At 50.4% G+C, this 25588-nt stretch overlaps 1 protein-coding gene across 1 annotated transcript in view; it reads left to right on the top strand.

Annotated features, from left to right (window-relative positions):
* ST14 (ST14 transmembrane serine protease matriptase) overlaps window positions 1-24276 on the top strand; it is a 42053-nt gene extending 17777 nt beyond the window's left edge. Inside the window, exons 2-19 of the mRNA XM_084781325.1 lie at window positions 6530-6689; window positions 7026-7153; window positions 7356-7426; window positions 8510-8667; window positions 8869-8904; window positions 9147-9387; window positions 12933-13072; window positions 13733-13830; window positions 14296-14405; window positions 14541-14671; window positions 17386-17490; window positions 17879-17989; window positions 18098-18211; window positions 18486-18608; window positions 19205-19391; window positions 22080-22354; window positions 23170-23306; window positions 23676-24276. Coding sequence (XP_084637451.1) covers window positions 6530-6689; window positions 7026-7153; window positions 7356-7426; window positions 8510-8667; window positions 8869-8904; window positions 9147-9387; window positions 12933-13072; window positions 13733-13830; window positions 14296-14405; window positions 14541-14671; window positions 17386-17490; window positions 17879-17989; window positions 18098-18211; window positions 18486-18608; window positions 19205-19391; window positions 22080-22354; window positions 23170-23306; window positions 23676-23837 — 2487 coding nt within the window. The 3' untranslated portion in view covers window positions 23838-24276. The remainder of the gene's footprint in view (window positions 1-6529; window positions 6690-7025; window positions 7154-7355; window positions 7427-8509; window positions 8668-8868; window positions 8905-9146; window positions 9388-12932; window positions 13073-13732; window positions 13831-14295; window positions 14406-14540; window positions 14672-17385; window positions 17491-17878; window positions 17990-18097; window positions 18212-18485; window positions 18609-19204; window positions 19392-22079; window positions 22355-23169; window positions 23307-23675) is intronic.
* Window positions 24277-25588: the final 1312 nt, after the last annotated feature.

Raw genomic sequence — 25588 nt, 5'->3', positions numbered from 1 at the left:
GTGATCGAATGCCCTTTTCTGGCATGCAAGTGTACATGCAGGCAGAGCACTGTATACATAAATAAATAAATCTAAAAATTTTTTTGAATTACATTGATTGATTGGTGTGTGTGTGTGTGTGTGTGTGTGTGTGTGTGTGTGCGCGCGCGCGCGCGCAGGTATAAGACATGGTTGTATGTGGAGGTCAAAGGACAATTTTGTAGGAGTCAGTTCTCTTCCCCAACCATGCGTTTCTAGGGCTTGAACTCAGGTCATCAGTCTCAGAGGCAAAGCACCTTTACCTGCTGAGCCATCTCGATGGCTCACAAACAGCATAGACAGGTAGCTTGGTAAAACCAATTCGTCTGGAAATAAAGCTAAAGCTAATTACATGAACATTTGACAAAGGTGGTACTGAGGAGAAATGATCATTTATCACTAAAAGGTGATAGAATTATTGGAGATCTAGCTATGAAAATGAAAACAAAGACCCACAGAAGCTCTTGGTTATATAGGCCCTAACCTAAAACCTAAAACCATTAAACTTCTAGAAGAAAATGTAGGGAGGAATCTTTTGCTTAGGCAAAAATGCTTAGATAAAATACTAAGCCACAAAAAGAAGAAAAAGAAGAAGAAAGAGGAGGAGGAGGGGAAAGAAGAAGAAGAAGAAGAAGAAGAAGAAGAAGAAGAAGAAGAAGAAGAAGAAAACAAAGAAACAAAAACAAAAACAAGCCACAATCAGTAAAGAAAAATTTGACAGGTTGGTCATCATCAAATGAAACACCCTATGCTCATCAAAGACCTTCCTAAGAGCTGGGTAGGGGCAGTGGCGCACGTCTTTAATCACAGCACTCAGGAGGTAGAGGCAAGTGGATTTCTGTCAGTTTGAAGCCAGCCTGGTCTACAAAGCTAGTTCCAGGATAGCCAGGGCTACACAGAAAATTCATGCCCAAAAGAACTTTAGTGCAGGCTGGAGGGATGGCTCAGCAGTTAGGAGTACTGGCTACTCTTCCAGAGGTCCTTAGTTCAGTTCCCAGTAACCATAGGGTAGATCATACCCATCTATAATGAGATCTGATGCCCTCTTCTGGGATATAAATATGCATGCAGATAGAGCATTGATATACATAAAATAAATAAATAAATAAATAAATAAAATAAACAAACACCTTCCTAAGAAATTAAAACACAAGCTATAGAGTGGTAAGTGTATAAAAACTTACATCTAGAATATATGTAAACAATCCTCAAATCCAATGACAGGAGCATAGGAACAAAGTCATTAAAAGAATAGGCAAAAGATTAGAGAAAACACTTAGGCCAAGAAGATAAACAGATGACAGTAGAGTACACAAAAAGTTCAAAGTTACTCAGCGTTATCAGCCATCAGAGAAAAGCCATTTAAAACCACAGTGATAAACCACATGCACCTGTGAAAATCAAAAACACTGCCTACTTAGTTTGCTTCCCATTGCTGTGATAAACACCATGACCCAAAGCAATGTTGGGGAGGAGGGCGGCAAGTGTTCAAACAAGAGCCAAAGCTTTCTTTCCATGGAAGTCCATTGCCTACTAGCTTTCACCTCATGGCTAGCTCAGCTTGCTTTCTTATACAACCCAAGACTTCTTACTCAGGAATAGTACTGCCCACAGTGGGCTGGATCCACTCATGTCAACCAGCAATCCAAAAAAAAAAAAAAAAAAAAAGCCACATGGACATACCACAGGCTAATTTGATGGAAGCATTTTCTCTGTTGAGCATCCCTGCTCTCCGGTGGCTCTAGTTTCTGTCCAGTTGACAAAAACTAACCAGCCCATTGACCATGCCAAGGAGCAGAATTTTCATGCGTTGTTAATGAGACTGTAAAATGACACAACCACTTTGAAACAGTTTGGTCGTTCCTCAGTTCAACACGTACCTGTCTCATGGATGCACCATATTCCACAGTTAGATCGTCACCCTACAGCAATAAAAGTGTATCCGACACAAAGACCCTTACAGGGGTGTTTGTACCTACTAAGTAATTCCATTAACATAGTGTGCGTGTCCTCCATTTCCTCAGGCATTTCCATATGTGGTCCCCAGTTGGGAACACTGTTTTGAAAGGCTAAGGGGGTGTGGCCTTGCTGGAGGAAATATGCTACTGGGGGGGGGGCATGGGCTTTGAGGTATCAAAAGCCATGTAGCACTCCCAACTTGGCCTCTCTCTTTGTTTCTTGCTTGTGGGTGGAGAGATAAACCCTCCGCTTAAAGTTCTAGCAGCCATGCTTGTCACTCTGATGGTGATGGACTCTTGTCCCACTAGAACCCAGATAAACCCTTCCTTCTACAAGCTGTCTTGATCAGGTTTTGTTTTTTTAAAGATTTATTTATTTATCAATTTTTACAGTATTCTGTATTCTGCCTCCATGTATGCCTGCACACCAGATGAGGGCACCAGATCTCATTATAGATGGTTATGAGCCACCATGGAGTCTTTAGGTATTCATCTCCTGACCTTTGGAAGAGCAGCCTGTGCCCTTAGCCTCTGAGCTGCCTCTCCGGCCCTTGAGCATGGTGTTTTATCACAGCGCTAGAGAGGTACTAACACATGTTGAGTTCTAGAAAAAGCAAATGAGTCTTTAGTGGTGGTAAGTAGTGGTTGCTTGGAGACAAGGCAGGGAGTCAGGGAAGGAGCCTAGAAGGAAGCTTTTATTCATTATTTCGACTGTGATGTTGGTTACACAACTATAGATACATGTTTGTGTTTGGTAGCTTTTCATTGCCATGGCTGAAGTGCCTGACTGAAGCCGGCTCCTCAGGACAAGCTTCCACTCGCTTTGATGGGCTTCATCTAAGACTCCGTCCAGCAAAGGTTCCTTAGCCTACCCTGTAGGGGACAGACACTGAAAACACAAGCCTGCGAGGACACTTCAGATCCAACCACAGCAGTACCCCAAAGTAGAAGCTTTAAACACTCAATGATGTGAATGGAAATGGAAGCATCCTTGAGCATTTGAAGAAAAACTTCAATACAAAGAGAAGGCACTTGAGAGAAATATAAAGAGAAAAGCATGCATCTACAAAACAAATAGAAGACATAATAAAAGAGGAAGAAATTTTAAAAAAATCTTATTAAAGTGTTGGTAGCAAACATGAGCCACCTCAATAAAAGTTAAAGAATGAGATGGCTAATCCAGAGAAAAGGTAAGTAAGGATCAATATAGTTAGGAAAAAAATAGAACAGAGAAAATGAAGGAGAGCAATAAATCAAGAAATATCAGGGCTGGGCGTGGTGGCTCACACCTTTAATCCCAGCACTCAGGAAGCAAAGGCAGGCAGATCGCTGTGAGGCCAGCCTGGTCTATGAAGTCCAGGACAGCCAAGGCTACTCAGAGAAACCTTGTCTCAAAAACCAAACCAAAACAAACCAAACCAAACCAAAACAACAACAACAAAAGAAATACCACAAGAAAAACTTTCTTAGATTACACCATGGAAATTTCCAAATTCAGAGGACATGTGGTGACTACAGCATAAGGAGATTCAGAGCCTATTCAGAGTCTGTTTCAAGGTTTTCAGGGAAAGACAAGTCGTTAAGTGAGAGATGACAGATTTATTATCTCAGAAGCAAAATTAGAAACATAATGTTTTCAAAGTTCAAAATGGAAATTATTTTAACCCCATAATTCTATACCCATCCCAACTATCAACAAATGTGCGTGTAGAAAAAAGTATATTAAAAAAAAATTTTTTTTTGAGATAGGATCTCTTTATGAGGCCCAGACCATTCTAGAACTCACTGGGCGGACCACGCTTGAGCACACAGAGGCGCACCTGTCTCTGCCTCCTGAGTGATTAAAAGTGTGTTGGTGCACCCTGATCTACAGAGTTAGTTCCAATACAACCAAGGCTACACAGAGAAACCTTGTCCCTAAAAAACAAAACAAAAGAAAAAAGTGTGTGTGTGTGTGTGTGTGTGTGTGTGTGTGTGTGTGTGTGTGAGATGAGTAAGTGCTCATGATTCTCCAAGGCAAGAGAATCACTGAGTTCAAGCCTATCCTGGGCTAAATAGTCAGTTCTAGGTCAGCCTAGGCTATGGAGTTGAGAACTTTTCTCAGAAAACCAATAAAACAATAAAAACAACAACAACAAAAGGAGAAATTAAGTAAAAGCAGAATGAGCCACAAGAGATGAAGACATGGCATTTTAGGAAACAGGTTTCAAGGAAAGACACAAGGGAAGTGCCCAGGTGATGGGGAAGGGCAGTTCACAGCAGATGTGAGGAGGACCAGAGGCGCTGGAGAGAGGCTCACAGGGAGAAAAATAAAAATGAAGAGAGTGTTTGACACACTTCATATGTGGAAAGGTGAAAAAAAAAATACTACAAGGTCTTAGAAATTATATGTTAAAACTTGCATGTTTATTGAAATAAATTATATAGGAGAGGAAACAAAACTGAGGGAAATAGTCTAATGAAAAGAGGTTTATTTATTTATTTACTCATTTATGTTTGGTTGTATTTTGTTTGTTTTGTTTTCGAGACAAGAGTTTCTCTGTGTAGCCTTGGCTGTCCTGGATTCGCTTTATAGACCAGGCTGTCCTCAAACTCACAGTGATCCGTCTGCCTGTGCCTCCCTGAGTGCTGGGATTACAGGTGTGTGCTACCACACCTGGCTGGGGTTTTGTTGTTGTTGTTGTTTGTTTGTTTTTAATGATTTGTTTGGTTTGAGAGAGTTGTTTTGTTTTGAGGCAGTGTATTGCTTTGTAGCCCAGGTTGGCATGGTGTTTGCTATGTAGTCCAGGCTTGCCTCAAGCTGGCAGTCTTACTGTCCCTTCCCTGCTGAGTGCTAGGGTTACAAATGTCAACCATTACTCATAGCAGTATATCTTTAAAAGCAAAAAGCAAAAACAAACACACAAACAAAAAAACCCAAAACCTAACAACTTTGGTTCTATAACCTTGGGAGGATGGAGAAGAAAAAAGGAAGGGAGTTGTGGTGCACGCCTTTAATCCCAGCACTCGGTCGGCAGAGGCAGGCGGATCTCTGTAAGTTCGAGGCCAGCCTGGTCTACAAAGCGACTCCAGGACAGCAGGGCTATTAAATAGAGAAATCCTGTCTCAAAAAAAAAAGGAAGGGGGGACATTATGATTTACATTATCTTAGTAAATCAGGGGTCAGCAGTAAAGAGCAGTTACTGCTCTTCCAGAGAACCCAAAGTTGCCCCCACCAGACACCTCACAAATGCTTGTAACTCTAGCTCCAGGTGATCTGACACCCTGTTGTAGCCTCCCTGGGCACTTGCACCCACATGCACATATCCACACACATACACATAATTTTTAAATGTTAGCTAGGCAGGAGGGGTGCACGCCTTTAATCCCAGCACTGGGGATGCAGAGACAGGGGTATTGCTGAGAATTTGAGGTCAGTCTGTTCTGTATAGTGACTTCTGAGAGAAGTAGAATGAGATCTTTTTTTAAGTGCCTACCTCTGAGATGTGCATCTGTGGCATCTATTAAGACAGAGACGCTGAGACGCAAGTGTTCCAGTGTGGCCGGCGGTGGCGGAGTCTGTCATATCAGTGTTAGCACTGTTGACGATGTGACGTCGAATGCGAAGACTCTTGGCTGCTCAGGGTGCTGTGAATAAGTGATGGAAAAGGGTTTAGCCCTAAGACACTTACACTGCTCTTCTCTAAGTCCCAAGACCCAAGGAATGTTGTGTTAGAGGAGGTGAAAAGAATGTAAGAGCTGAAAGATATTCAGGAGGACTGCAAAATACCATGTTTAGGCAAGGCACAGCCACTGCGATCATGACGTCACAGCGGCTGTGACTATCTGCGGTGGGTCAGCAGTCAGGCATGGGTGGAGGGCGGCTCAGGGGCCCTACGTCTCCTTCCTGAACTTACTGGGAAAGGGGAAGTCATTGTCCTCACTTGTGCACCCACTGGTGACGCCTAATTCACCAATGGATAGTTCCCATCCAAGTTTCTCTCTGTCTCTCTGTCTCTCTCTCTCACACACACACACACAGAGACAGAGAGACAGAGAGACAGACGCACGCTCACGTATCTAGTTAGACTAAATGGGTCACAAAGTCATAAATCTGGGAGACACCTGGCAGCCACTTACGCCAAAGACATTTTGCACAAGTCCAGATCTTCAGCGCTGGGTGTAGACACTCCTGAAGTCTTGCACTTGTTTGGTTTTGTCCGGAAACAGGTTTCATGTAGGTCAGGCTGGCTTCAAACTGCTTATGCAGCTGGAGCTGGTCTTGAACCCCTGATCCTCTGCCCTCACTTCCAAGGTGCTGGACTTGTAGGAATATGCCAGCACCTGTTGCTCTGGGTTTTGTTGGGTAGTTCATGCCCTCCAGCCACTGGGGTGTGGACAGAAGCACCTCCATTTCTCCCACTGGCGTGGTGTCTTGTATCTTGGAACAAGTGGAGGCCCTTGGGTGCAGCCCTTTCTCTATTGCCCAGTCCTGGTTCCCCCAAGCTCACAAGTGACAGAGAACTGGAGCTGTTGAAGAGCCTTGCTGAGCCCTGTAACCTCTTCCTGTTTAGAACATGAATGGCTTTGAGGAAGGTGTGGAGTTCCTGCCTGTGAACAATGCCAAGAAAGTGGAGAAGCCAGGCTCCAGGCGCTGGGTGGTGCTGGCGGTCGTCCTAGTCAGCTTCTTCTTGCTCTCACTCATGGCTGGCTTGCTGGTGTGGCACTTCCATTGTGAGTACTGTGGAGGCTGCGGAAGGTGACCGAGGGTGACGGAGTGGTGGTTTCCTCTCTTCCCTTAAGAGGACAGAGCAGAGGGCGACCAGTGATGGACAGGGAGAGAGAATGGGGCAGGGAGGAGCGGGGGTGGGGGGTGGGGGGTGGGGGGAGAGGCATTAGTGGGAAGGGCCCAGTGCGCTGTCTCCCTGAGCCGTTTCAGGCCACGCTGGTGAATGTGGGGGGCTGTTCACATCTGGCCCCTCTCGGCATTTGTTCCTCCCAGCTGAGGGCAGCAGGGTGGGACTGCTGGGGTTGCATTATCATCTATGACCACTTCTTTGCCTTTGCCAGACCGGAACGTGCGGGTCCAAAAGGTCTTCAATGGCCATCTGAGGGTCACAAATGAGAAATTTCTGGATGCCTATGAGAACCCAAACTCTACAGAGTTTATAAGCCTGGCCAACCAGGTGAAGGAAGCGGTGAGTCTAGTCCCTGGGAAAGTCCTTCAGCCCTGCCCGCACAGCCCCGCGCCCCCTTCCCCCCGCCCCCCTTTAGAAAGGACTTGTCTAATCCTTGCTCTCAGATCCCTGGGGAGGGGGCTGGGTAGAGCTTGGGAGCAGCCCGGGGCCGGGGTCATTTCTACTATCTGGCCAGCTGTAAGCCTTGCCTTTGTCCCCTCAGCTGAAGCTGCTGTACAATGGAGTGCCTGTCCTGGGCCCCTACCACAAGAGATCGACTGTGATTGCCTTCAGGTGGGCGCTAGAGGTTGTCGTGGTGGCACGGGCTTTGACGGGAACAGGATCCGTGTGTCTGTCCCTTGGGCAGGTGACCTTGAATGCCTGGTCCTCTGTCTCCCGGGCAGGGATTGATGGGGCTGGCTGGGGAAAGTCCGCAGACACTGTTTTCACAGGCGCTGCCCCATGTGCTATATTCATAAAGACAGTCATTTTCTAAATTGGGTTTGAGGGAGTTGGGGTGTCCAGGAAGGGCTTCTGTGTGCATTAAAAAAAAATAGACTTTTTGCCAAAGTGTTCATTTACTTTGTTTTTCTGCAGCACAGGGGGTAGAACCCATCACCTCACAGCTCCCCTCCCCTCCATTTTTTGTTTGTTTGGCTTGGTTTGGTTTTGGTTTTCTGAGACAGGGTTGCTTTGTGTAGCCTTGGCTATCCTTCACCGGATTTGCAGACCAGGCTGGCCTTGAAGTCACAGAGCTCTGCCTACCTCTGCCTCCTGAGTAGCTGGGACTATGGGCTGGAATCACTGTGCCTGCCTCCCAGTGTGCAAGTGTGTGGTCCTGATAGTTGCTGCTGAGCACTCTGTCACCGAGCTGATGACCTCTGCCTCTTCTTTTTCTTTTTCTTTCTTTTTTTTTTTAAACATCATCTCCTCACGTTGCCCAGGCTGGCCTTAAACTTGCAGTCCCTCCTGGCTCGGTATCCGGGATTTCAGGTGTGGGCTACCACACCCAGCTCCAAAGTACTTTTATTTTGCTTGTTCAGTTGAAGCTTCTGGAATGAAGGGTAGCAGGCGGCATTCTCTTCCCTGTCTCAAATCAGCAATTAGAGCCAAGGAGATTCTACTGAGCCTCTGGGAGCTCTAGTCCAGCCCAGCTTTTCTCTTCACTCCTAAACTTGAGCTGGCCCCAGGTCATGTCTGCTTGATGTTTGAGGCCAAGAGAGCAGAGGGTCAGGGACAAATGCGGGTGGGTGGCACAGAGAGCCTGAGGCAGGGCTAGCGTCTCTCAGAGTACGGTGAACTGCCATGTGTGTGCCTCAGTAGTACAGCATGTAGGCTCTGGAATGCCCCATCTTAGGCTCTCCCCTGTCTCCCCAGTGAAGGCAGTGTCATCGCCTACTACTTGTCAGAGTTCAGCATCCCCCCACACCTGGCGGAAGAGGTTGATCGTGCCATGGCTGTCGAGCGAATGGTCACATTGCCACCCCGAGCACGGGCGCTGAAATCCTTCGTGCTGACCTCTGTGGTGGCTTTCCGTGAGTACGGGGCAGACCAGGGTGGGAATGTGTGAGCCAGCCCGTAGAGGAGTGGGTCGGTCGGGAGACCAACGCTCACAGGCTCAGGTGGCCTGGCGGGACTCTGCCTGCCTGCTGACTGGCACCTCCCTCCGGGTAATAAGGAAGCAAGAGTGAGGAAATCGATCATTTCGGTAAAATGTTTGCCTTCTTGCTCTTCAGCTACTGACCCCAGGATGCTGCAGAGGACTCAGGACAGTAAGTATCATGTTGACTCCTGGCGGAGAAGAGGTCTTGCCAGGTGCTCTCTAAGCCACAGGGTCCCGAGAAGTCAGGTGGCGTTGATAGGCCAGCAGCCTTTCTTTTTCCTTTTCCCTTCCCCTCCAGAGCCTCTTCCTTGTGTCTATGGGGAGCTTTCAGATGTGCTGGGGTGGGTGGGGCTAGGCCTGGGGCGTGGCCTGCAGGGTCCACACCTTCTTTCTGTCTTGTCTCCCACGCAGACAGCTGCAGTTTTGCCCTGCATGCCCGTGCTGGGGAGGTGACGCGCTTCACCACCCCTGGCTTCCCCAACAGCCCGTACCCAGCTCATGCCCGCTGCCAGTGGGTCCTGCGGGGCGACGCCGACTCCGTGCTGAGCCTCACCTTCCGCAGCTTTGATGTCGCTCCCTGTGATGAGCATGACAGTGACTTGGTCACCGTGTATGATACGCTGAGCCCCGTGGAGCCCCATGCTGTGGTGCGGTGAGTGTCCTGGGAAGGAGGGGAGGTCTTGGCTGAGGGAGCCTGGCCCTGGCTGGGATGAACCATCTGAACGGATGGCGGTATAGGCTTGGGATACAGTTTGTGACATTTTGGCCACAGGCCACTGTGAAACAGACAGTGGAGGGCAGGTATGGTACACACCTGCGTGAGCTTCCGGGAGTGGGCCAGGAGCTCCTTGGCTTTGGCAGTGTCAAGTAGAGAAGTTCGGGCTTCCCTGACTGCTGAGAGAACTCGAGCCTGCTGCCAGAAAGGCGGGCTTACGATCAAGCAGGTATAGCCAGCCAGGCCCGTGGTTCAGGAGATAGTTACCATTGAAAAGGTTTGTTCCAATTCCGGAGAGGAAGGGGCATGGGACAACACAGTTTACCTCGGCTGGCAGTGCAATGCTGGGAGCTCCAGGCGGACTAGGAGGCAGAGGGTATAAGGAAGCCAACTGTGGGGGTGGGGGTGGGGGTGGGGACGGGCTTCTGACTGGCTCTGGAGCCAGGGCTGCCCCTAGCTGTCTGTTCCAGGGCCCCACGTGACAGACTGAGGGAGGAGGTGTGGGGCCTCTGGATTGGCCTACAAGCCTCTAAGGTGATGGTAGATGACTCTAATAGCCTGTAGGGACTGCTGGTACCAGGAGGGCAGAACCACAGATGTCTGAGTATCAGAATTACAGAAAATAAAAGTGTCATTAATAAATCTGCTGGGGGCTGGAGAGATGGTTCAGAGGTTAAGAGCACTGCCTGCTCTTTCAGAGGTCCAGTCCCAGCAATTACCACATCTATAATGTGATTCGATGCCCTCTTCTGGCCTGCAGGTGTACGTGCAGGCACAATTCTGTATACATAATAATAAATAAACAAATCTTTAATCATTAAATAAATCTGCTGGGGGTGGGGTCTGGCCCAAGATGGGTGCTGCAGAAAGCCCATGTCAGGATGGAGTTCTCACAGCTTCAGGGGTATTGGGGGATGGCCAGCCTCTTCTTGATGCAGGTCAAAGCCTTCTGTCCATCCTGGCCCAAACCGCAGCTGAAAAGTCAGGACTGAGCCCTTTTCTCATTTCTCTATAAACATCTTTCCTAACTGTTAATTGTGCAAAAAGGAGGTGTCCCCCTCATCCCCAGAAAAGCCTAAAGCCAGGCATGGTAGTTTGTACTGAGTCCTAGCATTCAGAACACCGAGGCAGGAGGATCGTCTGGGCTACCTAGTGAGTTCTAGAACAGCCTGGGCTAAAAGTGTGAGGCCCTGTTATCCTTGTCTCTCACACAAACTACTAATGATAGTAGGGGAAACATTAGAAATGAACAAGCAGGAGAGCGAGTGACCATGACTGTCTTCCCTTTCCTGCGGCTGTGATAAACGGCCATGTAAGAGAGAAAGGGTTGTCCGCCTCATGGTTCTAGGCCACAGCCCCCCATGGGAGGGAAGTCACAGTGGCAGGAGCTTGAGGGAGCTGGCCTCAGTGCAGCGGCAATCAGGAAGCCAAGAGCAATGATTGGCATCACTTTCTCCATTTTATATGGTCCAGGGGCCTCCCCCATCCTCCCACCCTGTTTGCACATCCCCTTTGCACATCCAAAGCCCAAAGGTTCATCTCCTGGGTGATTTTAGATGATTAAGTTGATGGCTTCAAATCATCACAGAGACTCCTTTCACCGTATAGAATCCACCGCTGTTGGGTTCAGCCTGACAAAAGTGTGTGTCCGTGCATGTGCGTGCGTGCGTGCGTGTGTGTGGGTGTGTGTATGCACAAGTGTGCGTGCACGGTTCTAGAAGGGGTTATACTGTATTTGGTTGTTTTGTTGTTATTTGTTTTATTTTTTGCTTTTGAGACGGGGACTTTGTGTAGACAAAGCTGGCCTCCAATTCACAGAGATCTGTCTGCCTCTGCTTCCTGGGCTGGGATTAAAGATGTGTGTCCCCAGACCCCTTTTGTCACACAGTAGGCACAGCATCTTGGGCAAGCTTCTCAAACTCTTTGCTCCAGTGTCTTTTACCTGTAGCACATGGTTCTAGTGCCTACTGCACATTGCTGTGGAGATTTTGAGTCAGTAAATATCAAAGCATTGGCTGGGGCTGGGGCTGGGACTGGGGCTGGGGCTGGGCCCGGGGCTCAGTAGCTGAGTGAGTGCTCCCGTGGGGCTGAGTTCAGTCCCAACTCTGAAGAGAAAGGAACACAAACCAGCCACCGAGAACTGTCTGCCAAGTTGTTTTTTGGTTTTGTAAAGATTTATTGATTTTTTTTTTTATCTGTAGATAGGATGTGGAGTGAATGCCATGAGTGTGCAGAGGGCAGAAGAAGGTGCCCAATGCCCTGGAGCTGGGGCTATGTGCAATTAAGTGTCAGCTGGCCAACATGGGTGCTGGGGATGGAAGTCGGGTGCTCTGGGAGAGCAGCAAGGGCTCTAAGCCACTGAGCCATCCCTCCTGTCCCCGTCTGGCATGTTCTTAATAAGAAAGTATTAAGAAAAGGCCTAGGCAGGTGCACGCCTTTAATTTCAGCACTCACAAGGCAGAGGCAGGCAGATATCTGAGTCCAAGTGGCTAAAGTTCCCTAGTGAGACCTTTTCTCCAAGACAAGTAAGCAAGCAAGCAAGCAAGCAAGCAAAATAATTGCTAGCTTTCTATCTGTCGGCAGCTCGCAGGTGTACACAAGTCCCTGCAGGGGCCATGAGGAACAAACTGTCCCATATAGTGTGCTTTGCTCTGAGGGCCTGAGCTCCTCAACGCATCCAGATTTAAGGCCGAGCAGGGTTATGCTACACACAGGATTTGTGTGCAGTGTAGTGGCCACAAATGGCCTCTGGTAAACCCCTCCATCCTGGTGCTAACCCACTGAAGCCTTCCTTCATCTGTTGTCAAGGAGACAGCCGAAAAGCTCTGAGGGCCCCACGCTCTTATTGGAGGGAACTCCACATGCAAGTGCTTTAAGATTTCCTTCACTGGCCTGGTCTAGTGGGTCTCAAAACTCCATCGGATCCCCGGGCCAGTCTGTAGCTCAGGGGGCTTCACTGGCTGGTAATGCCGTCTTGGAGTGGACCACAAATTCCAACAGCCTACGGTTCTCACTGTGCAGCTTGCAGAAGGCACAGGCTGTTCCAGGCACAGTGTAGCCACCAAAATAAGTACTATTGATTAAATTTATACCCGATTAAAAAAAAAAAAGCAGAACAGTAAAATAAAATAAAAAAGAATTAAGCGGTATATGCCTGTAACTCCAGCACTCAGGAGACTGAGGCAGAAAGGTGAGAATTTGAGGCTAGCTGGGGCACTACACAGAGAGACCTGTTCTCCAAAACAACCTTACTTTGTAGCACAGGCTAGCCTTGAACTCAAAAATCTTCATATCTCAGCCTCCGGTGGCTGGGGCTTCAGGTGTGTGCCACCATGATTTGTTCTTCTGAAAGCCTTTTGACCTTGGCCTTGGTCTTCTGTGTTTGGGTCCAGGGCTTGGAATCGGGTCCTCTGGGCTCTCTGCTTGGGAGTGAAAGGCCTGAGCTTTGTCTCTGTCACTAACTGCATCCCTCTGCCTTGCAGGCTGTGTGGCACCTACCCTCCCTCCTACAACCTGACTTTCCTCTCCTCCCAGAACGTCTTCCTCGTCACGCTGATAACCAACACTGACCGCCGGCACCCTGGCTTTGAGGCCACCTTCTTCCAGCTGCCCAAGATGAGCAGTAAGAATGAGTGCGGCCGATGACGGGCATGCTTCCAGGCTGCAGATGGGGTGCAGGCCCTAGAGGGTTCCCTGAACCCCGGAGGTTGGCAGACTGGCCCCTCTTGGGATAGGTTAGAAGCTGAAACCAAAGGACATTTTGGTGACCACCCAGGCCAAAGACCATTCTTTTTTTTTTTTTTTTTCAATTTTTAAAATTTAATTTTAGGGGGTGGTTGTTGAGACAGGGTCTCAGTGTGTAGCTCTGGCTGTCCTGGAACTCACTGTGTAGACTAGGTTGCCTCAACTCATAGAGGTCTGCCTGCCTCTGCCCCCTGAGTTCTGAGGTTAAAGGTGTGCACTTTCTTTCTCTCTTTAAAAAAAGATTTATTTACTTATTTTATATACCAGAGGGCACCAGGCATTATAGATGGTTGTGAGCCACCATGTGGTTGCTGGGAATTGAACTCGGGACCTCTGGAAGAGCAGACAGTGCTCTCAACCTCTGAGCCATCACTCCAGCCCCTTAAGGGACCACTTTAAAAAAGCAGTTGGCGTGAGCACCTTGCCAGTGTACAGTGTCCTGTTTGTGTACAGGTGCTGTGAAGCTTGTCAGCTCTTCCCACGCCCTCTGGCTAAGGAGGTCCTTCAATTTCCCACTTTCTCCTGCCTTTCCTCCTAGGCTGTGGTGGTTTTTTGAGTCGAGCCCAAGGGACATTTAGCAGCCCCTACTTCCCAGGCCACTACCCACCCAACATCAACTGCACGTGGAATATCAAGGTAGGAGTTTGTGGGGGGGACGTGTGTACAACAGCACTTGATGAAGAGCAGGAGGGGGCGGGGAAGATGACTTTAACATCCCCAAAGAGCCACATTAACGGGTCCCCAAGACTAGGGTCTTTGCTGCAGGACTAGCCACAAACAGACATATGCCCTTGGAGGTAAACTTTAAGGATTTCTTTAAGGATTATGTAGTAATAATATATATTATTTTTATATTTTCTGTATCACTTGAAGTGAAATTTAAAACCTAAAAAAAAAAAGAGAGAGAGAGAGAGAGAGAGAGATGGGGTGGGGTGGGGGTGGGGCATGGGGGAGCATCCATTGTTATTCACATGTACATATGTAAGAAGAGAAGCCATGGGGTTAGTTCAGCACCATGTTCCCCATTGCCCTCTCATGGACACCCTTTGGGTTAAGAAGCAGCAAAAAAAGCCAGAGTCCCCAGAGCATCTCTCTGTCCAGGTGCCCAACAACCAGAATGTGAAAGTGCGCTTCAAACTCTTCTATCTGGTGGATCCCAACATACCACTGGGCACCTGCCCCAAGGACTATGTGGAGATCAACGGGGAGAAGTGAGCCCCTAGGGGTGTAGCCATCATCCCGGAGGTTGGGAGGGCTGGTCCCAGGCACCCCCCCCCCCCCCACACAACCCCAGTTGTCTGGCTGCCAGCCAAATCGCCCTCAGTCTCTCACTCTTTGCCATCTAGGTACTGTGGTGAGAGACCCCAGTTTGTTGTCAGCAGCAACAGCAGCGAGATTACAGTCCGCTTCCATTCTGATCACTCCTACACGGACACCGGGTTCCTCGCTGAGTACCTCTCCTACGACTCCAATGACCGTGAGTGAACGTGGCTGGTTCAGGTCGGAGGGACTGGTACAGGAAGTGCCCCCTGTTCTGTGCTGTGCTTCCTCTGAGAGAGCAGAGGGTCAGGTGCCTCTCACTTGTAGCAGCTTTGAAGGAAAACAAGCCTGTTTATTTATTTATTTTTAAAGTCTGTTTATTTAAAACGGCTAGGCTAGGGGTGGTGTTTCTCTGTGTTAAGAGGCCTTGCCTAAGCACCTGCAAGGCTCTGGGTTCGATCCCCAGCACAAGAGCAACAAGAGACGGAGAGCAAATGCTGGTACTTCCTATGCTTTCCCTCTGGCTTCCCATAGTGAGGGCACTCCTGCCCCACTTCCTGAGGCCACGCCTCTTTGGTTCAACATCCCGGTGACTTTGGTAATCTGCTAGCGCTTTCAAGATTAATTTGTAGTTTTGAAACATTCGGAAATTCTGTTAACTATATGAACATCAGTTTGCTGGCTTACATAAGTACTGGTTGAGTGTGTCACATCTAAAGTACCTGGGTCTGGAAGTGTCATGGGTTTTGGCTTTTAAAACCTTTGCATATACCACAGTGAAATATCCTGGGAATGACACCCAAGTCTAAACTTGAAATTTGGGCTGAGGAGAGAGCGCAGATAGTAGATATGTTTCCCGCATAGCTCGAGAACCTATGTTTGGTTTCTGAACACCTACATAGAAATTGGGCTGCGTGACTCAGATCAAGAGAGGCAGACATGGGAGCCTGCCGGCCCGACAGTAGAGCTGAATTGATGTGCTCCAGGTTCAGTGAGAAAGCCTGACTGAAAAAGGAAAAGGTAGAGAGCGATGGAGGAAGACACCTGATATTGGCTTCCGGCCTCTATGTGCACAGACATGTATGTGCACCCATTGGCACAGGAATATATACACACATACCACACACACATATGCAAAGATGAAGCTCATTTTTTTCCCCCTTCTTGGGCCCCTTTATAGCATTATATCAGCACACCTGTGTTTGGCTAGTCACATGAGGTCAGGTGTGTGGCTTTCTGCCCATAGCATCATGTCAGCTCTGAAAAATCTCAGATTCTGCAACATTCTGGGCTTTGGTGTTTTGCCCGAGGGATGATCAACCTGTAACTTTTAATTTCAGCCCTGTGCCATGGAATAACCCTTCAGAAGGCGTTATAAACACCGGAAGTCACATTTAATTAAACTATATCTGCAGGGGCTAGAGAGATCCAAGGGAAGCTTGAAGTCGGCTCAAGATACCCAAGACCAGGGTCTTAGCACAAAGGAGATTTATTTGCCCCAGAGGGACAGAGGGCAGGGACAAGTGACAAAGTTAGGAGCTAGAGGACGAGGGAGAAAGGGAAAGCAACGAGGAAGAGGGAGACGGGATGTTTATCCTGGGGGACAAAGGTCTGCCTCTGGAGAGAGAGGAAACATAGATCTTTATAAAGGTACAATGGGAAACCTCTCCAGCAGGACCCGGGTTCAATTCCCAGCACCCACATGGCAGCTCACAACTGTCTGTAACTCCAAGATCTGACACCCTCACACCAATGCACATAGATTAAAATTAAATAAAAAATTAAAAAAAAAAAACAATGGGAAACCTCGTGTTAGGATGAGGTATTTATTATTGGTTTTATGAGACAAGGTTTCTCTGCATCATCTTAGGTGCCTTGGACTCATTTTGTAGACCAGGCTGGCCTCGACTCACAGTGCTCCACCTGCCTCTGCCTCCCTGAGGGCTGGGATTCCAGGCATGGGCCACCACACCACCACGGCAGGCTGAGTTGTTTAATTTTAATTGGGCACGATAATTAGCTGAGCCAGAGGGATCTTTTGATTGCAGGACTTCAGTAGTTTGGTATCTGGACCTTGGTAGTCAGCCTCAGGAGAAGGAAGTGGCCAAATAAGGGAGTGGACTTTGGGGCTAGCTTTAGGAATGTAACGGTTTTTAGGAAGTGGTGAAGGGCAAAACCTGTCACAATGTTTGCCAGGCTCCAGCCACTGGGATCCCCTTCAGAGATGGCGCAGTGATTAAGAACATTTGTTGCTCTTGCAGGGGACCTGGGTTTGGTTCCCAGCACTCGTGTGGCGGTTGGTTAACAACTCTGTTAAGCCCAGTTCCAGAGGATATGACAGCCTTTTCTCTCCTCCATGGGCACTGCATGCATGTGGTGCATAGACACAAATGCAGGCAAAACACCCACGCACATAAAATGAAAGTCAACTGCATAGCTTCCAAAAACTCTTACTAGAAGACCAGATACCTTTGCTATAAGGACACACCTGTGACTGAAGTGTGCGTGTGCAGAGGCAGGGACAAAAGCCTTCTCACTGCTCTGTCCTCCTCCCAAGGAGCAGGTGTCAGGTGTATTCCTATTTCAGGATCATGTGTTAGCATGAGGGAAATACTGGTGTCTTTACTTGACTAGGAGACATAGACCCACTGCTCTGTGACCCCACTGGGAGTGTGCCATGTTACAGGCCTCTGCTTGGGGACACACAGGACAGGGGAGGACCGCACATGAAGCTGGCTTCTCTCTCTCATGGCTATACTCAGTGCAGTTAGTGCTACTCATTCTGGCTGCTGATGTAAGGGCTCTCTTTGTCAGGGCTGGTTCTCAATGTCTACCTCTGCTTGCAGGCTTCTGTCACAGTGTGGCTGTGAGGTGGCTGCTAGGGAGAGAAGGGGCAGCCATGGGAGTCATGTCTCTCTCTCTTCCCTGCAGCGTGCCCGGGAATGTTCATGTGCAAAACTGGACGGTGCATCCGCAAAGACCTGCGCTGTGACGGCTGGGCAGACTGCCCCGACTACAGTGATGAGAGCTACTGCCGTGAGTGCTGCTGTGGCCTGCCTCAGCCTCCCTCGCTCATCCCATGCCCCGCCCCCTCCTGCCTTCCCCTACTCTCTCCTCCCTTTTCTCATCCAGTGGCCTGACCTTCTCCTTCCCTAGTTCTGCAGTGTCTATCCTGGCAGAGAGACACAAGGCAGTGAGGCCCCTGTTCTCACCTCTGTACCCATTTTGTTCTCCCCCCCCCCCCCCCGCAACCCCCAATCCTTGCCACTGGAAACCTTGGTTAGCAGGCTAGTGTCAGTCAGAATTAATAGGTAGTGATGCAGAGCAGCTCGCTGAGCATCCCTGGCAGCCGTGACTGCCCAGGCTCCCCGCCTTCTGCCCCCTCCCCCGGGAGCTTCCACTGACTCTAGTCCTTCCACAACAGGATGCAACAGCACCCACCAGTTCATGTGCAAGAACAAGCTCTGCAAGCCCCTCTTTTGGCGCTGTGACAGTGTCAACGACTGCGGGGATGGCAGTGACGAGGAAGGGTGCAGTGAGTGGCCTGGGGCGAGGGAGGGGCTGTTGGGGGCTCCCCAGTGCCCGTTTGGCCCAATGAGTCAGGGCAATGCTGGAGGTTGCTAAGGACCCTGTGTCTCTCTAGGTTGTCCTGATGGGAACTTCAAGTGTACCAATGGGAAGTGTCTCCCTCAGAGCCAGAAGTGTGACGGGAAGGACAACTGTGGTGATGGGTCTGATGAGGCTTCATGTGGCAGTGGTAAGGCCCAGCCCTGGCCGCCTTCCTGTGGGGATGGCCATTTGTCCTATTGAAACTACACTCCAAGGTGGTAGCCAGTGTCAGGCGCTGTGGAGTGCACACAGAGTTTATAAACCTAAACCTCCTGTGTATTAAGTCTGAGGGGAACCTTCCAGAAGGCGGAGAGCCTGTAGCAGGTCTTCAAGGACGGTGGACATGGGTGTGATGCACGGGGCCAACAGGAGTTACAGGTAGATGATGATGGTGTGACATATCTGTCCTCTGCCGTAAACAGGGAAAGTTGTCTCTTGCACCAAGTATACCTACCGCTGCCACAACGGGCTCTGCTTGAGCAAGGGCAACCCTGAGTGTGACGGGAAGAAGGACTGCAGTGACGGCTCGGATGAGAAATACTGTGGTAAGCCGGGCAGCTGTGTGTGGCGGGCCAGGGTGTTTGCTGTGCAAGGCGCTCATCTGGGAGCGCACCCAGGGATGGAGATCCCAGCAGGACCTCACTCACGCAGCCCCAGCACCCACTCAGAGGGCACATCTGGAGGAAAGGGAGACTTTGCTTCTCTGGCATAAGCACACGGCTCTGTGGGAAGCCAGCATGTCAGCACTTCTGTGACACGGCTGGCATACTGGCTGCCCACAGCTAGATGGCCATGGGTGAGCGACTTGGAGGAGAAAGAGCCCAGCTGCCCGAGCACCAGGTGGGGCTTTATCCTCACTCATCCATGCCTTAACCTACTGCCTGTGTGTCCTGGGAGGGGCTGGCGGGGTTGTCCCCATGGTGCTGTGCTGTGAGCTGTATTTCTTAGCGTCGGGCAAGGAGAAAGCAGCTGGTGTCTAGATCCTGGATGCACATGAGACGGGGAGAGGGAGGACAGGGGAGCTGTGAGGCATAGGGACCCTTCTGCTCTAGTGTTGCTGTGCATACCCCGTGGAGACTCCTGTGCTGAGTCTCCCTTTGGTGTTGAGTGCCTGCATTCGGGTTCTCTGTCCCCTCTCCAGACTGTGGGCTGCGATCCTTTACCAAACAGGCTCGGGTGGTTGGTGGCACGAATGCGGACGAGGGCGAGTGGCCCTGGCAGGTGAGCCTCCATGCCCTGGGCCAGGGCCACTTGTGTGGGGCATCACTCATCTCTCCCAACTGGCTGATCTCTGCAGCTCATTGCTTTATGGATGACAGAAATTTCAAGTAAGTACCCTGGCGTGCGTGCAGTGACGCCTACCTGCGTCTGAACTCTGCCAGAGTTAGCTGGCACCAGAGCAGGGTGACGGAGGAGGAGTGGGCATCCCAGATGGGACTTCGTAACCATCTTAGTAAAACTCAACTTTTTTTTCCGAGGGAGTTTGGGGTGTATGGGCTGGAGGAGGGAGGGTTGTAACAGGGTTTTTCTACATAGCCCTGGCTGTTCTTCCTTCTTATTATTTTTTAAATATTTTTTTAAAGATTTTATCCTGATTGTTATCTCCTCACTTGTATCTTCTCCTTCACCCCTCCCTCCCTTTTTCATCCTATTCCCCTCCCCTAGACCAGTGGCAGAAGGGGACCTCCTCCCTCACCATATGACCACATCCTTTCAGGTCTCATCCAGAGAGCCTGCTTCCCCTTCCTCTGAGTGCCATCAGGCCTCCCCATCAAGGGGAAGTGGTCAAGTAGGGGGCACCAGTGTTCGTGTTAGAGGCAGTCCCTGCTCTCCGCACAACCATGGAGGATGCGGCCATGGCTGTTCTTAAACTCACTATGTAGACCAGGGTGGCCAAAAACTCACAGAGATCTACTTGCCTCTGCCTTTCAAGTGCTGGGATTAAGGGTGTGCCACACCATGCCCCACAGTCAGGTCTACTGTGTGCCACCTCTAAAAAATTAGCCCGGTCTATCTATGCCCCATTTTTATAGATACTGGGGCTTGGAGAGAAAAGGGCATTTGTCTGGGTTTGCACAGCTCAGCGGTAGAGCCAAACTTGAGCCCAGGCATTGATCCCAAAGCCTGTATGGTTGTTACTTTCTGCGTTTTGTGGTTCCTTCGAGCTGGTTAATGATGAGCCTTGCCTAAGATCAGTCAGGTTATTTCCTTTCTAGGCACTGACAACGTGACACAGTGAGTCCTTACCCTTAGAGTTGGCAGAGCTAAAGGTGATAATGTGCTTGTGGCCCGGCACCTAGCACACAGGAGGTGCACGTCTACCGGGCGCCCTCACATTGGTGTCTCAGGACAAGGCAGGCAGGTGTTAGAGTCCGAAGGGTCAGAAAAGTAGCAGAAACAGGTAGGTAGGCTTGACACTGGGGCTATTTCTGTCTGAGCTCCTGCCTCACCCCAGCCTCTCTGGCCGTTGGCCACAGGGGTCTAAGAAGATACAGATACAGGAGAATTTCCTAAGAACTGCCCATCCTTGGAAGGGAAGTCTGAGTTTCCTGTCAGCTGTGCACTCTTCTGCAATGGGCAGCCCGGGGGGGGGGGGGCACATAGCCCCTGCTACTGTGACCACCCTTTTGTAGAGAGGAGACTCCCAGGAGGAAGCAAAAGGCAGTATGTAGGGAAGCCAGACCAGTGTGCACAGTGTGGGTGATGGAGACAACAGCACTGAGAGGAGTGCAGACCTCTTTGGGCTGTTGACCTAGAGCCTCACCCTTCATATCTGCTCATCCCAGCCCCACCCCTACACACTCTTGACTCTCTGGTTTGGTCACTTGAGGCAGGAGTATATTTGGATACATAGTGAGTTGAGTTCCAGGACAGCCTGGTGTATATGTGAGACCCTGGCTTTAAAAAAAAAAAAAAAATATATATATATATATATGTGTGTGTGTGTGTGTGTGTGTGTGTGTGTGTGTATGTATGTATAAAACAAACTATTACCTGGCTAATAGTGTGAGACTTGGTCCATGGCGCTCACAGACTTGCCAGGATAGAGGGCAAAATGTCATACAATGCCCATGCACATGGGCAGTGAGGGCTGTGACATAAACAGGGGCTACCTTCGGCCCCGGCTATGTTTGGACTACTTGAGTGGTCCATCATGGGGGCGACTGTGCATGATACCTTTAAGAAAAGGAGTTTCTAAGAAGAGTGGTAGGTGTGGGGGTTTGTCTGCTGGTCTCTGACCACTAGGCAAAGGGAGTGTTGTATAGGCAGGCTGGGCTGTGGAGCTGCACTTCCTTGCCTGTCTAAGCTTCCCCTGTCCTTGGCCCATTTCCACGTTCAGTTTTGCTTCCCACCTTTCCCTCTGTGCTTCATGTCTGCTCGCCCCAGCCCCCACCCTGCAGGATTTGGCTGGCTAAACCGCAGTTGAGTTCAAGGCTTGTCTCCTTCCCTACCTCCCATGCAGTCCCATCCTGTCCTCTGTGGGATGCTGTGATGGGTTTTTACGTCTCTCACCTCTAGGACACTCCGAACTTGACTTTGGTCCTGGGGCCTTTCTTGGAACATTGTAGATGTCCATCCATTACTGACTGAGTGGGTGACTTAGCAAATAGCGATACATCACGGAATAGATATGAGAAGAGAGAATAGTAGGAGGACATTAGAAAGGGGAAGGCCTTGGGCTGGAGAGATGGCTCAGTGGTTAGGAGAATGCACTGATCTTCTAGAGGACCTGAGTTGAGCTAAACTCTTAGCATACATACTCGGGGAGTCACAACTGCTTATGGCGTCAGCTCCAGGGGTATCCAACGCCTCTTTCTATGCTTAGTAAAGTATCTGGTTTAGGGTCAAGCCCAAGTAAGAGAGCTCCCTCTGTCTCCTGTTTCTCAGCAGCTGCTGGCGGCTTTGTTCACGGTGGGTAGCCTTCTGAGTCAGTGAGAGCTCAGGGAGGGCTGGCTGTGTGTTCAGACCCACCCACAGCTCTGTGACTGTGCCCTGCCTCCTCTGTGCCATTCCAGGTACTCAGACCACACAATGTGGACAGCCTTCCTGGGGCTGCTGGACCAGAGCAAGCGCAGTGCCTCTGGGGTGCAGGAGCACAAGCTCAAACGCATCATCACCCACCCTTCCTTCAATGACTTTACCTTTGACTACGACATCGCCTTACTGGAGCTGGAGAAACCGGCGGAGTACAGCACTGTTGTGCGACCCATCTGCCTACCTGATACTACCCACGTCTTCCCTGCTGGCAAGGCCATCTGGGTCACAGGCTGGGGGCACACCCAAGAGGGAGGTGAGCTTCAGGCCAGCCAGGACCTACAGAGCCTCAGGCCTTCCTGCAAGGCCATGGTGCATGTACACTGTGTCCTTTTGGTGTCTAGCACAGCGTTCTTCCTGGCTTCAGGGCTGGTGGGTTACCAGGCTTCCCGGCGCCTGGCAGGGGACAGAAAGGAAAAGGAGGCTCCTAGTGAAAAGTGTTAGGAGTTGCAGGTTGGGCTCTTGGTTGAAGCCCTGACGCTGCCTGAACAACCTGAGTGGCCAGTTGCTTAATCTATTAGCTGTAGTTATTCATCTACAAAAGCATGCTCAGTGAGTGTGAACTGACGTGTGGGTGCTACTTTTTGACTTGGATAAGCTTTTGAGCTGGGCCTGCAAATTGCCCACTGTGAGTCCCTGTGCCCTGTGGAGGGCAGGCAGTTGGTGGGTAAACTGTAGATTGAAAAACTCCATTACAAGATCAGTATAGTATGTGGTGAACATTCACACAGAAAATGAAACCCTGACTTAAGGGGGTTCCCTTCAGGCAGCCACTGGGGCAGTTGGTGGCATTTCCGGTGTTCCTGCCGCTTTCCATCCATCCCTTACCTTGCTGTGTATCTGACCTGTCAACAGCAGTTACGTTGCGCGGTTGGTCTGGTTACTTTTTATGGCTGCACAGTAGCCTGTCATGTGCTATTGGCTACTTACCCATTTATCTGTCAGCTGCAGGCTCCTGGTTTATTTCCAGCCTGACCAGTGGGGAGCATCTCCATTGAGTTTCCCCTGGGGAGAGTGGCTTTCCCCAGGAGCTACCTGCCTCAGTCTACCCTGGCTTACCTGTCCCCACAGGCACCGGAGCACTGGTCCTACAGAAGGGCGAGATCCGTGTCATCAACCAGACCACCTGTGAGGACCTCCTGCCACAGCAGATCACCCCAAGGATGATGTGTGTGGGTTTCCTCAGTGGGGGTGTGGACTCCTGCCAGGTGTGTGGACTTGCAGGGGAGAGGAGTCAGGGAGGAGGAGGAGCCTAAAAAGGCTGAGGCTGGGGAAAGGCCAAGCCAGGGAGAGGAAGGGCCAGGTAGAATGGGACAGGCCGGAGGGGGGGGGTGGGGGGGAAGAGGCGGGGCTAGGGAAAGAGGCGGGGCTAGGGAAAGAGGCGGGGCTAGGGAAAGAGGAGAAGGAGGGGCCTAACTAGGCTGGAACTGGGGAGAGGAGGGGCTGGAGAATGCCTGGGCAGGGGAGAGCAGGAGTCGGGGAGAGATCAAGCTTTCGGGAGAGGTCAGTCTGGTTGGTCGAGGCAGTTCCTAAGAGTTTAGGCAAGGGCCTCATGCACAGGATTTGTTTTTGCTTAGGGTGACTCTGGTGGCCCCTTGTCCAGTGTGGAGACGGAAGGGAGAATCTTCCAGGCTGGTGTGGTGAGCTGGGGAGAAGGCTGCGCTCAGCGGAACAAGCCAGGCGTATACACAAGGCTCCCTGTACTGCGGGACTGGATCAAAGAACAGACTGGGGTATAGAAGCACAGACAGCCCAGCATGACCACCACAGGGGTACCCCCAAACGCACAACTGGATACGGGCCAGGACCACTGAGAACATTTATGCCGTGGCCTCTCCCCCACAACCCACACTGTGAACTGCATCCCCAGGACTCAGAGTTCTTCCCTGAGCTTCCAGAGTGGGAGCTAAGGGGAGGACTTGTGTGCCAGTGGCAAGGACTTCACAAGGGTGAAGATGGCCCTTCCCTGGAGACCTGCTCCCTGACTCTAAGGAACAACTCTCATAGAGTTCCTGGGAGCCCGATGGGTGGAGGGGCTGCGGTCACCTAGGGTCACTCTCTTCAGGAAGCTCCAGCCCTAGGGACCTCAGAAAAAAAAAAGTGGCACCTGAGGTTGGAATTGTTTCCAGGGTGCCAGGGGTGGGTATTTGTGTGAGTAAAACATTTTATTTCTTTTTAGGTAACTTGTTTTTCTTGCGGTAGTGGACTCTCCTTCCCTCCCTGTACTGGAACTCAGTCTCCCTTAGTCTATGCTTTAGTGCGATATTGGGTGCAGACCTGTCTCCATAGGCCAGGGGTTATTTCTGTCCTCGGTTGTCACTGGTGTTCCCTTAGGAGCCAGGGCCTGGTGCCCTGACTGCAACAGTAGGTGGGTCAGGATGGAGTTTGGGGGAGATGCATGTAGACAGGGCGCGCAGCTGCCCACGCCTGACTTAGGCCAGGCTCTACCTCAGATGAGGGCATGGGTGGTGGTGGTGGTGACATGTCAGAGGAAGAGGAAGGTGCAGTGTTTGTGGCTTGCTTTCAGTGAAGAATTGTTTACCTGTGTTGTGTGTGCACGCGCATGTGCATCCGCAGGCTGCACATGGATACAGGGGGATGCTGCATCAGTGATGGGTGCCTGTATCTCCTATGCCGCCCCGCTTTTTACTTTATAAGATGTTCTCTCCCTGCTTGGAGTGGCCCAGGGAAGTGGTGCTGTGGATCTGGGGAGAGGTTAGAGGTCTTTTGAAAGGCCCTTAGAAGGCTGCTGGGCCCCTATGCGGGCTGGGGCTGGAGAAAAAGGAGTGGCCTCCTGTAGCCTTGGCGGCGACTGTTCGTGAAGGGAGACATCATTTAGCTCAGCACTTTGCCCTCCTTCATCCCCAGCCTGTGCCTCCCAAGCTCCCTGCTGGTGCTGTTACTTACAACAGAAGGAAGAAAGTCAGTCTGACTGCTCACGTGGTACTCGTGCTGTGCCTCGCAATGTAGCCTGACTCACCATGTAAATGTCATTCCTTTGCTCTTTCTGGTGACACGGGACAGAAGGACTGAGCCAGGGCCTATGCTGAGTGAGGCGTTGCAGGGCACATGTGTGGGTTGATTCCACACAGGCGCATGTGCTTATAGCCAGCTCACACACAGGTGTGATTTCAGGGATGCTGGTGCAGCCTGGGCCACCCACACAGCACCTCAGTGTCCACCACAGCTGCTGTAAGAACTCGCTCCCCAGCAGCAAACACATGCGCAGAGGCTGCCTGAGAACTTCACGGGAAAAGCATTTTGCTCTGACCTTGCTGTTTCTAGCCCCATTGTCCTAGGTTAATGCAGCCATCACACTCACTGTTTTCCACCTGGGAACTTGTTATCCTTTGGAGGTGGAGCCTAGGCCTGTGGTCTGGGATAGTGGTTCTCAGAGAGTGGTCCTTGAACTCCAGAGACCTCATTTTGGAGATACAGGCTGCAGCGGCCCACTCTGGAGGCCTTCTGAGGGTTACCAACATGAGTCATC

Source organism: Acomys minous (genome assembly GCF_964271855.1).
Source record: "Acomys minous genome assembly, chromosome: 5".
NCBI classification, from domain to species: Eukaryota; Metazoa; Chordata; class Mammalia; order Rodentia; family Muridae; genus Acomys; species Acomys minous.
The sequence above is the reverse complement of the archived record's forward strand: the minus strand, read 5'-3'. Positions and strand labels throughout refer to the sequence as shown.